The sequence below is a fragment of the Physella acuta genome, unplaced genomic scaffold (assembly GCF_028476545.2).
Source record: "Physella acuta isolate Inbredline_101_S28 unplaced genomic scaffold, ASM2847654v3 ptg000342l, whole genome shotgun sequence".
Classification (NCBI taxonomy): Eukaryota; Metazoa; Mollusca; class Gastropoda; family Physidae; genus Physella; species Physella acuta.
This window is the reverse complement of record NW_026731861.1, coordinates 145145-157367: the sequence shown is the minus strand read 5'-3', so window position 1 is coordinate 157367 and position 12223 is coordinate 145145. Positions and strand designations below refer to the sequence as shown.

Sequence of the window (12223 nt, the reverse complement as noted above, 5' to 3'; positions counted from 1 at the left end):
AAGTTTGTACCCGGGGCTCGAGTCCGTAGGATGCCCTTGAGTCCATCCAGCTATAACGAGTACCTTACTTCCGTTCGGGAAAATGATTGAGCATAGAACTGGACATACTTTTTCTTTATATCCCTGAGTCACAGAAACAGGTGATCTCTGCATCGATTGCCCAATTGATCTCCAGGTTCGAAAGGGCAATTTTACCTTTGCTTACAAAGTGTGCAGTTGAGGTTACTTGAATTCGTGTGTGAACTGTGTGACTACTCTAGAATTACCGGAGTCACATCACGGCAGACATTTGTGGGTTATGTGTAAGCAGGGCACATGTGACAATTTAACAAGAGCAACATTAGTAAGCGCTGTCTACTTCATAATTTTGCTGTTAGATAACAGTTACCAGTGGCGTAGCGAGGTTGGGTGTCACCCGGTGCGGCACTTAATGGTGTCACCCCTAGAGGCGTAGCGACAAACTTTCAAGTTTTCTATTTGCACCACCCCCCCCCCCCTCAAACTTTTGATTTGCACCCCCCCCTCAAGTTTTCGATTTGCACCCCCCCCCCCTCAAGTTTTCGATTTGCACCCCCCCCCTCAAGTTTTTCTTTATATATTTTGCCTTGGTGTCACCCCCCTAAATGGTGTCACCCGGTGCGGTCCGCCCCCCCCCTCGCTACGCCCCTGACAGTTACTACTATATTTGGGGAGAGGGGGTTGCAACCCTCTTCACCAACCTTATCCATTGGTTGACGTAATCTTATTTCCACCAATTTAAATATTGTTTTTGTTTGTATATCGATTTCATCACCTTTCAAAAGCTTGGTTCATTCTTTTTTTCATTACAGTGAATACGACTACGTTACTTTCGACACGCTAAAAGACATCCGGAATAACACTGTTACTTTGGTCAAGTTCTCGGAGAGGGCTCAATATTTCTATACAGAAACATGCACGTAAGTTTACACAACCAAACGCTCTCTTGTACCAGTGCCCGTCAATAGGATATTACGTCGTGCTATTCGGTGATAGCGATGTTTTCATGTTAATGTTCTGCTTTGTTGTTTATACTTTCAAACTGTCATTAAGAATAATATTATTGCTTCGATTTATATTTTCAAAATAAATAAATACATAATATTCATTCACAGGCAAAGTCCCAGATGTCTGTTCAATTGCCAGTGTCATATGGTTTATATACTGGAGGAGGCAGTTGTCTACAGTAAGGTATACGGGGATCTAGCAACACTGACGTATGTCTGGGTCCCAGCCTTTTGTCGATGTTACAATCACGGAGGTGTCAGACAACAAGAGGAGACTTTTGCTTCTCCCGACACCATTTCAAGAAACGAACTTTAGTGGATGTGTTGTTGTTGTTGTGATTTTTTTTGTGGTGCTTTCTGGTATTTTTTATATATCTTTTTGTAGTATTCGACCTTGCACGACAATATATTACTACATAGCCAACAAATACTAACTTTAAAAATGCAGACACAGTTGTTCCCCGCCATCAATCTAACCTTCCAATAAAGCCCGAACAAGACACCTAAACAATGCCCTACTCAGAGGCGTAGCGACGAGGTGGGGGTACATATGTCCCCGGGCGCCGACCCTAATGGCGCCAAAATGGGTTGAAAAAAAATGTAAAAGCTCATTTTAGCTGCAGCTTTGAATTATAAATATATAAAATATATGAGGGGGGGGGCGCCAAATTAAAAGTGTGTCCCCGGGCGCCGGGAGGGGGTCGCTACGCCCCTGGCTCTACTACATCGTGAACAGGTCTTGAGTTAGCTCTTGCAATAAGCTCCACGAGAATAGGAATTAGATTTTGGTCGACGATCCAACACAGTCTTAAAAAAAAATTCCTTAGGTAACCACTACTACACTAATTACATCCCTTCCATTGGCAGTGTCACCAACTCCCTATTTAGCTTGCTCGGACTTCTTAGGAGGGTGGGAGGATGGGGCATTTTGAACGTCCGATGTGTGTGTGTGTGGGGGGGGGTATCTGAAAGGAACTCTGAAACATGATGAACTCTTCAGTGCATGCTTGAAGAACTGTGTATTGCTGACGTGGCGAGTAGATCGCCTTGTATCCAAACACCGTGACTAAGATCAGGGGCGTAGCGAGGGGAGGCGGGTGGTGCTGACCGCACTGGGTGACACCATTTAGGGGGGTGACACCAAGGCAAAAAATAGCAAAAACTTGAGGGGGGGTGCAAATCTAAAGTTTGAGTCGGGGGGTGCAAATCGAAAGTTTGAGGGGGTGCAAATCGAAAACTTGAAAGTTTGTCCCCGGGAAGGGTTGCTACGCCTCTGGGGGGGGGGGGGGTGACACCATTAAGTGCCGCACCGGGTGACACCCGACCTCGCTACGCCACTGACTGAGATTATGGCATAATATGCACTGCGCAGATGTGGAAAAGAGTGGGAGTATCCCCTTATGAATTGATAGGCGAAGGTTTTGTAAATAATCTACATGTGCCCTGCGAGACGAGTTTACAACCATAACAAAACAAACACATTTTATGTTTTATTAATTAGAAGCTTATAAACGTTTGTTTATATTGTAGCTTATTTATGTTGCTTAGTGATTTTTTTCAGAATATATTTTATACTTTTATAACAAATGTGAATTGAGCTCCATTTTTAGTTTCTCGTATACGAAGTATAGAGGAAGTATTGTAATCGTGCAAAAAAAAATCGAGTATTTTTTTTTTTTTTTTTTTGCAAATCTCGACGTTTTACACCTCCCTGAGTCGGAAAAACATAGTTTAGCAATTTTGTCGGTATGTCTGTGTGTGTCTATGTGTGTCTATAAACACGATAACTTAAGTACCGTTACAGCTAGGTTGATGAAATTTCATAAATAAGTATTATATCAAAAGTCTATAACTTGAGTACTTTTTCAAATAGATAAATGAATTTTAACAAATAAAAGTAAAAGATCTAATTCTCTGCCTTCTGTCAAATTTTGAGTAATTTCCGTTGACAGGAAGTAGTAATTTAAGCTATTTCCGATTTCTCAAAAAACGCATGTGAATTTATAAACTACTAAAAATATTCATCACTATTATACACAATTTGCTTGGCGTTATACAAATAAAAAAGTAAAAAAAAAATACAAGTTTTGTTATTATTTCACACATAATTCAATATAGTGGCTGGAATATATTTTGAGCTTCCAAATGTTATTGAATTGAGTTTCTGTACAACTAAGTGCTGAGTAGGCCGCGGATGTATGTCGTCTGTATGACTGCTGTATGACTGCTGTATGTCGGCTGTATGATCAGTAAGACTATACCAGCTATGTACCTTATGCATGTATCTTTTCACGGTACTCACATTATAGACTCTCAAGAAGTAAACACGTCAAGTGTGTAAATGTTTGATTTACTGTTTGTTTTTAGATGGGAAGGTGTGGTCGAGCAGTAGAACCCACAGTAACTATCATGAAAGTCCCGAGTTCTGTACACCGGATCGAGTCAGTAAAACGTCCCTGGGCTCACGTGTTGCTAAAAATAGAAGCAGCGGAGCTTACCTACAATATCTATTTATAAACCAGATCAAAGAAATAGATAAATACTTCTTCATATAGTACTAATGGTACTGGTTAAGTTAAGAAATTAAAATATTACTGGTAAAGAAGTCGTAGTTGTAATCATAGTGACGTATTAACTATTTCCGAACTATACACTGGTTATCTATAACACAACACACAATAAACATTAAAATATTTTAATGATCAATTTCATGAAATAATACCAACGTGACATTGCGTAACATTTGAGGCCATCGAAATTAAATAAATATTTTAAAAATAAAATATTTTCATTTTTCAGTTAAAATATAATACTAAATCGTAGTGTCTTTACGTCATTACGCTCAAACTGAACCATATTCTTTTATACATAAATGTTTTACATACATAACGCGTTCATAAAATACAACCCACACTTCATATTTATATCACTCAATGAAATATCACATTCATAAACCAACATTTTATCTCACTTTCTCAAATATCATATACATAAAATCAACAATAAATCGCTGAATTATTTGCGCTTTCTAACAGTCATGCCTATCCAACCAACTTACTTTAACACTTATCTTAAAACTATTCCCTAGACACAAACAGCCGGCTGTTCTACAACTCATCTTTAGACAATTCCCCAAACACAAACAGCCAGCTGTTCTACAACTCATCTTTAGACAGTTCCCCAGACACAAACAGCCGGCTGTTCTACAACTCATCTTTAGACAATTCCCCAAACACAAACAGCCAGCTGTTCTACAACTCATCTTTAGACAATTCCCCAGACACAAACAACCGGCTGTTCTACAACTCATCTTTAGACAATTCCCCAGACACAAACAACCGGCTGTTCTACAACTCATCTTTAGACAATTCCCCAGAAACAAACAGCCAGCTGTTCTACAACTCATCTTTAGACAATTCCCCAGACACAAACAACCGGCTGTTCTACAACTCATCTTTAGACAATTCCCCAGAAACAAACAGCCAGCTGTTCTACAACTCATCTTTAGACAATTCCCCAGACACAAACAACCGGCTGTTCTACAACTCATCTTTAGACAATTCCCCAGACACAAACAGCCGGCTGTTCTACAACTCATCTTTAGACAATTCCCCAAACACAAACAGCCAGCTGTTCTACAACTCATCTTTAGACAATTCCCCAGACACAAACAGCCGGCTGTTCTACAACTCATCTTTAGACAATTCCCCAGACACAAACAGCCGGCTGTTCTACAACTCATCTTTAGACAATTCCCCAGACACAAACAGCCGGCTGTTCTACAACTCATCTTTAGACAATTCCCCAGACACAAACAACCGGCTGTTCTACAACTCATCTTTAGACAATTCCCCAGACACAAACAGCCGGCTGTTCTACAACTCATCTTTAGACAATTCCCCAGACACAAACAGCCGGCTGTTCTACAACTCATCTTTAGACAGTTCCCCAGACACAAACAGCCGGCTGTTCTCAAACACTGTCCTGGGCCCCCTCCCTCTTGTAGTCGATGTGGCGGCCGGGGCGTTGTTGTAGCACCTGCAGAAACTGGGCACCTGGATGTGGGTCACCTTCATGCCGTCCAGCCCAGGGTTGGTGCAGTTGGCCTTGGTGCAGACGACAGCGCTGAAGACCTGCATCGCCAGACGACATTGGCAGCCGCAAGAGTTGCAGTTTTCTGCTTGTCTGAGGATGGAAAGTTTGGGGGAAGTCTAGAGGACTGGTGGTTTTTTTAAAGGTAAGTCTATAGGACTTGTTAGCTTTCTTTATAGAAAAGTCTAGTGGCTTGATGCGTTGTTTTAAAGGAAAGTTTATAGGCTTGGTGAGTTGTTTTAAAGGTAAGTCTAGAGGCTTGGTGGGTTGTTTTAAAGGAAAGTCTAAACGACTGGTGGGTTGTTTTAAAGGAAAGTCTAGAGGCTTGGTGGGTTGTTTTAAAGGAAAGTCTAGAGGCTTGGTGGGTTGTTTTAAAGGAAAGTCTAGAGGCTTGGTGGGTTGTTTTAAAGGAAAGTCTAAACGACTGGTGGATTGTTTTAAAGGAAAGTCTAGAGGCTTGGTGGGTTGTTATAAAGAAAAGTCTAGAGGCTTGGTGGGTTGTTTTAAAGGAACGTCTAGAGGCTTGGTGGGTTTTTTAAAGGAAAGTCTAGAGGCTTGGTGGGTTGTTTTAAAGGAAAGTCTAGAGGCTTAATGGGTTTATTTTAAAGGAAAGTGTAGAAAACTTGTTAGCTTGCTTTATAGAAAATTCTAGTGGCTTGATGGGTTTGTTTTAAAGGAAAGTCTAGCGAGTCTAGTGGCTTAGTGGTTTTTTAAAAAGGTAAGCCTAGAGGACTTGTTAGCTTGCTTTATAGAGAAGTCTAGTGGCTTGGAGTTGGTGGGTTTGTTTAAAGGAAAGTCTAGAGGCTTGGTGTGTTTGTTTTATTAGAAAAATCCAGAGCAGTGGTTCTTTACCTAGGTTCGATCGAACCCCAGGGGTTCGGTGAGTCAGTCCCAGAGACACACACCCGACTCATTTTAATTCATGATCTGATTGTGTCAAAGAAGATCATAGAACTATTATAAAAGGTTTGACGAATACGCCTATGAGACAGGTGGGGTTTGGTACCTCCAAAAAGTTTGAGAAGCACTGGTCTAGAGACTTTATGTGCTCAAAGTGTTCCTTTCAGACCAAAAGATAAGAGATTCTCGTGGTCGGGTCGGTAAAACCCATGGTTGCTAATGATAAAAAAAGAACCTTTTTCCCCCCACATATCATTTTGGTTTAAAGTTCTGCTGTAACTTTTGAATTTTTTTTTTATCATTTATGTTTTTCTGATTTTACAAAGCGTTCCATAGGATTAGGACGGATAAAGTTGAGTTTTTTTTATCAAGGCGTATGAATAGAAGGTGTGGTATTCCAGCCGTTTTTAATTTCCTAAAGTGTGTTGGGTACCTATTAGAGCTGGGTTGACTCAGAGACACCCGGTACACACTCGAGTACAAAAGACCAAACTCGTGACTTTCAGGTTGACAGTCGAGCGCTCTACCACTCGACCGCCCCGTCCCTATTTGTTGGCTTGCTTGACAGAAAAGTCCAAAGAGTTTGTGGATGTTTAACTAAAAACGGTACGCGGTGCATTCGAACCCGGGTCACTTACTTGCATGTCTCTTTAAGGAAGACTTGCTTGCGTGAGTTCAACTGCACCAACGTTACGTCCTTGCCGAACAGATCTTTCGCTGTGGTGTACTGCTCGTATTCTGTCGTTCTGTATAACATACACATAAACAAAACATGTCATTAAATCAGTTTGGAGCTATGCCTAAATAATAGAGAAATACAAAAACTATTATACAACTTTATATAGAATAGGAGTTGATATACGCAAGTCGTATTTAATTTTTAAATCTTCACAAAATCAAGCAGCACGATGGCCGAGTGGTTAAGGCGTTGGACTTAAGATCCTATGGAATTATTTCCGCGTGGGTTCGAACCCCACTCGTGCTAAAATTGTATTTAAAAAAAATTGTAACCTAAATATCGAAATCAGAAAATGGGAGTTAACTCCGTAACAAAAACAATTCTTTTTCAGATTACATGGATCACCTCCCGTACATTGAGATCATTAAAACAAACATTCGAAAGAAATGTGTACTCACGATTCACAACAGCCGTGGTAGTCAACGTGTATAATAGGTTGTATAGTGGCAGCCTAGGTGAGAGAGAATCAAAGTAATTTTTTTACAGGTGTTATAGTGGAAGCCAGGGTGGGGGTGGGGTGGGGTGATGGGAAAAGGGGGGGGGGGGGGGTAGCGTAATTTTTTTTTACAGGTGTTATAGTGGCAGCCTGGGTGGGAGGAACAAAGTAAAATGTGATGGATATAGACAATTTATTAGTGCTAACAAAGTAAAATTCAGCTTGAAGGTGGGGGTCAGGGTGGTCGAGTCGGTAAAGCTCTTGGTTGCTAAACCAAAAAGTCTCCAGTTTGAACCCCTAGGGCAGATGCGGAACGAATCATTTGCCTCATAGTCTGCTCCTGGTTGGATAAAGCAAAGCCAAAAAGAAAAGCAGGCTGAAATCGGAATCAATGGCCAACATGGCGAATCACAAGTTGACACAGAATCCTTAAGGGTATGGAGGTCATCTCCCCCTACACTAGAACGAAGAACGAAAGGGGAAGCTTGAAGGCTTCATGCTTTATCTGTTCTCGCATAGTAAACACAGGAAAGTGCATCTCAATAACCATTTCATAGCAGAGGCGTAGCGAGGTGGGGGGGGGGGGGGCGTGGGATGCGGACCGCACCGGGTGACACCATATAAGGGTTGACACCAAGGCAAAAAATAGCTAAATATATAGAGAAAAGCTTGAGGGGGGGGGGGGTCGTTGCAAATCGAAAGTAAGGGGTGAAAATCGAAAGTTTGTTCCCGGGAAGTGTCGCTAAATATTAGATTAGTTACTAAAATTATTTGAAACATGAGGAGGCCATCTTTCTATGGAAAAAAATTATCGTAACGGGCACTTGATCAGTTTGTTGAGCTGTGTTCAAGAGGAATATTTACGACTTTATAGATGAAAGGGTGGGTAATCGTTAAGTAGATTGATTGTTAAAAGTGAATATTAGCCCTTTAAAGTCGATCACAAATAACACATTTTTTTTAGTCATGAATTTTGTCGACTCAAGGACAGTCGGTTTGGAAAGTGTTAACAGCTAATGCTACTAATTGTTTTTAACACGCATTTAGTCTAATCGACTTATTCTTATATCGAAATAATAAAATGTAAAAAAAAAAGGTATTTAGGGTATGTAGGCCTATATATTTTATCATTTTATTAACACTGCCTTAAGACAATTAAAATTTCGTTAAGATTGTCAATTTTTGTATTTAAATTGAAGCACGATGGCCGAGTGGTTAAGGCGTTGGACTTAAGATCCAATGGAATTATTTCCGCGTGGGTTCGAACCCCACTCGTGCTAATTTATATATTTTTTAAACAGTTCTGGCTTTAACAAAAAATCTGCCCTTAATTAAACTGTTTTTAACACGTTTTTAACACGTTTTTCTTAACTCAGCTTCGCGTTTGTGGATTTGTTTGTTTGTTGTTAAAATTGACATCGAAAATTAGCCCACTTCTGATTGCTCTACAGATCTGAAATTTGGCATGTAGGCTACTTTCGCCTAACAATTTCAGATGCAATCATAAAAACTAGCAATTAGAGACCGTAATTAACTTAATTTAATTACGCCCCAAGGACCATAAAATCGAGGACATGATTTCTAAAGATACCGACAAGACTGAAGGCCTATTGCCACAGTTACTTCGGCCGCAATCGATGTGAGCGCGCTGGCCGTGATCGTATAGCGGTTAGTACTTCGCGTTGTGGCCGCGACAACCCAGGTTCGAATCCTGGTCGCTCAAGATTTTTTTTAGTCCGTGTATTTATAAACACTTAGTCAAGTCATACCTAATCAAGTCATTAGATAAAGTAGAAAATAAACTATATAAAAAACTTTTTTAAAAACCACGTTTTTCATGTGTAGCAACGGACTAAAAAGGAGAAAATAAAATACTTAAAAAAAAACTTTTTAAAAAACCACGTTTTTCTTGTGGACTAAAAAGTAGAAAATAACTATTTACATACATTTGATGACAAAAAACGTGGGTCGGGCAGATGGGTCGGGAAATTTGATGGTGAACGTACCCACGTTTTTTGTCATCAAATGTATGTAAATAGTTATTTTCTACTTTTTAGTCCACAAGAAAAACGTGGTTTTTTAAAAAGTTTTTTTTAAGTAATTTATTATTTACATGGATTCCCTGTGAGCAGTTACTTTGTTTACTTTGAAATTTTTGATAGAAAAGACAATATATTTACCCCTATAAAAAAAGACCCTATATTTACCTCTATAAAAAAGTCGCTATATTTACCTATATAGGAAAGTCCCTATATTTACCTATATAGAAAAGACCCTATATTTACCTCTATAAAAAGACCCTATATTTACCTCTATAAAAAGACCCTATATTTACCTATATAAAAAAGACCCTATATTTACCTTTATAAAAAGACCTATATTTACCTCTACAGAAAAGACAATATATTTACCTCTATAAAAAGACCTATATTTACCTGTATAAAAAGACCCTATATTTACCTCTATAAAAAGACCCTATATTTACCTATATAGAAAAGACCTATATTTACCTCTATAAAAAGACCCTATATTTACCTCTACAGAAAAGAAAATATATTTCCCTCTATAAAAAGACCTATATTTACCTCTATAAAAAGACCTATATTTACCTCTATAAAAAGACCTATATTTACCTCTATAAAAAAGACCCTATATTTACCTCTAATTTGCTGTTTTCTTCTTGTACATCTTCCCTGAAATAGCCGGGGAAGGCTGCTAGTATTTGACGCTCTCGGCTAGAGATGTGTGTCCTGTGGAGAAGACAATCAACAGAGATAGCACCTTGTTCACTGTGTGTCGGATATTAGTCTTTCATAATAAATCCTTGAATGGTAATGAAAACGTTATCCGAGTGCATTGAACCCTATCGTCTTGTTTTAATTTCAGGTGACCGGTTCTTTATGAGCGACTGTGCTAATACGATGTCATTCTAATTTAGCTGATTTTACCCCCCCCCCCCCCCCATCTAGAGGCGTAGAGATACATTCGGGCGCCGAATATTGAACTATCAATATTGCACCCCTCCAATCCGAGTTTGGAAATGTCTCTTAACAGTTTGCTTTATTTTTTAATAAAACTTACCCTCCCTCCCCCACACACACAGAATAAAAATAAATAAAATAAAATCGTTTTATTACTTTCTTTTTTATTCTCTAAAAGTTAAGAAAGTAAAGGTGACGCCACCTGAGGCAATAAAAGCTCACTATAAGATAAATATTATTTTCAAGCAAAACTAACAGCACGATGGCCGAGTGGTTAAGGCGTTGGACTTAAGATCCAATGGAATTATTTCCGCGTGGGTTCGAACCCCACTCGTGCTAATTTGCCTATTTTTTTTTTCAAAACACTTTTTAAAAGTTCAATGTAAATGTAGACCATACGTATAACACTAGTGTGATGCTGCTTATTGACATAATAGAATACATTTACGTGTATGTCGTAAAATTATCTAACAAAAGCATTAAATTTCAAGACAAGAAACACTTTATTATGGGTACGTCACATACAATGTCACGCGGAGATTGTTAGTATTTTACAATATATTTTACATGTAATTATTTGCGTAGATTTATAGTAGCGTCCCTTCAAACTATAGTCTGTTTTAGTTATAGTGAGATTAAAAAGTAAACAAATAGGACACACAATTCTGTAGCATAGGAAATATTGGGAGGGAAGTGATATAGATAAATGTAAGGACTTAGAAGTTAGGCAGGATATAAAAGGTGGAGTTAGGAAAGTTTGGGGGCCCATTCTTTCATAAACAGCCACAGGTTACTGCCTGTTCAACAAGAAATAAAAGAAGATTTAATCGCACACGGATGTTGTTTTAATTGATAAGCTTATTCAAGTATGGACCCATCCACAAATTCACTTTGAAAAAGAGATGACGGTGGTCACCTACAATTTCTCGGGGCGCCTTACCTTTTTAAAACACCGCAAGTATACTGCTCACATACCTGTACCTCTAAACACATGTACACTCTACAGGTGTCACAATACTGCCCCTCCCCGTTACACACTTTAAATTTATTTACGTACACTCAATCACGTGATCATTTGGGAAACCGGAAAAAGGACCGGTCTTCGTCCTTGACCCAGTTAGCAGTATTAATAACACCAATGAAAAAAATAATTTACTTACGTTAAGCTAAAAATGGTTGGGAAAACGCCGAGAAACAGGATGGAGTGAAGTGCCCACATCTAATGAAACACAAGTCGAGATATGTACATGATACATTATAGTGTGATAAAAATACAATGGAATGTGAATGAAAAATTATGATATGTCATAGATACCAGTGTTTCTTTCAGGCACTTCTTCGATGCAAAAACCCTATCCACCGCCCCCACCCCCCCCCCCCTTTCCGGAAACACTGATAGATACGCTTGTAAATAATTAAATATATATGTAGGGCCTCTCTCTCTCTCTCTCTCTCTCTCTCTCTCTCTCTCTCTCTCTCTCTCTCTCTCTCTCTATATATATATATATATATATATATATATATATATATATATATATATATATATATATATGTACGTCTGTACATAGCTACTTATCCATATTTCATATCTCCATGATGTTTATCTAAACACACACACACATATATAAATATATAAATATATATATATATATATATATATATATATATATATATATATATATATATATAATGTGTATAACTTGTATATTACATGGTGACTTACCTCAAGAAATCAACTACAGATAAGACGCGTCTAGCCGGAGTATTAAGTTCACTATAACATTACAAACGGATCCCGACATGTATTTATATTATGTTTCCATATCCGTGTTGTTAGCCACTTGCCCATTACCACCGGAAGCGCTTAGTTGGCCTGAATAATTTTTTAAATACTGTCTGTTGGTGAAAATTTAACCACGTGGGTGTTTGTGTTGGGGGGTGGGGGGTAGGGGGGTGGGGTTGATTCCTAGGAATAAAATTATTGGACAATTTAAACTCCCACACACTGCTACAATTTTTATATGGACGGATACTCCTGAAACTGAAACTT

The 12223-nt window shown here is 38.7% G+C and overlaps 1 protein-coding gene and 3 non-coding genes across 4 annotated transcripts; 3 read left to right on the top strand and 1 right to left on the bottom strand.

The window, feature by feature from the left end:
* Window positions 1-3756: 3756 nt before the first annotated feature.
* On the bottom strand, window positions 3757-12019 carry LOC131941039 (uncharacterized). Its single transcript, XM_059300022.1, has 6 exons — window positions 11897-12019; window positions 11334-11392; window positions 9852-9942; window positions 7155-7207; window positions 6656-6763; window positions 3757-5210 (listed from the first exon to the last, which is right to left on the bottom strand). The coding sequence occupies exons 2-6, from the start codon at window positions 11390-11392 to the stop codon at window positions 4949-4951; spliced, it is 573 nt and encodes a 190-aa protein (XP_059156005.1). The 5' UTR covers window positions 11897-12019; the 3' UTR covers window positions 3757-4948.
* Window positions 6920-7002, top strand: Trnal-uaa (transfer RNA leucine (anticodon UAA)). Its single transcript has one exon. It is a non-coding gene; the product is annotated as a tRNA-Leu (tRNA).
* Trnal-uaa (transfer RNA leucine (anticodon UAA)) lies at window positions 8390-8472 on the top strand. The gene has a single exon. It is a non-coding gene; the product is annotated as a tRNA-Leu (tRNA).
* Trnal-uaa (transfer RNA leucine (anticodon UAA)) lies at window positions 10430-10512 on the top strand. Its single transcript has one exon. It is a non-coding gene; the product is annotated as a tRNA-Leu (tRNA).
* Window positions 12020-12223: the final 204 nt, after the last annotated feature.

Coding starts and splice junctions, on each gene's coding strand:
- LOC131941039 (XM_059300022.1), bottom strand. CDS start 11,392: ATGTGGGCACTTCACTCCATCCTGTTTCTCGGCGTTTTCCCAACCATT. Junction 7,208..9,851: donor AAGAAAACAGCAAATTAGAG/GTAAATATAGGG, acceptor TCTCTCACCTAG/GCTGCCACTATACAACCTAT. Junction 5,211..6,655: donor TTCCTTAAAGAGACATGCAA/GTAAGTGACCCG, acceptor TTCCATCCTCAG/ACAAGCAGAAAACTGCAACT.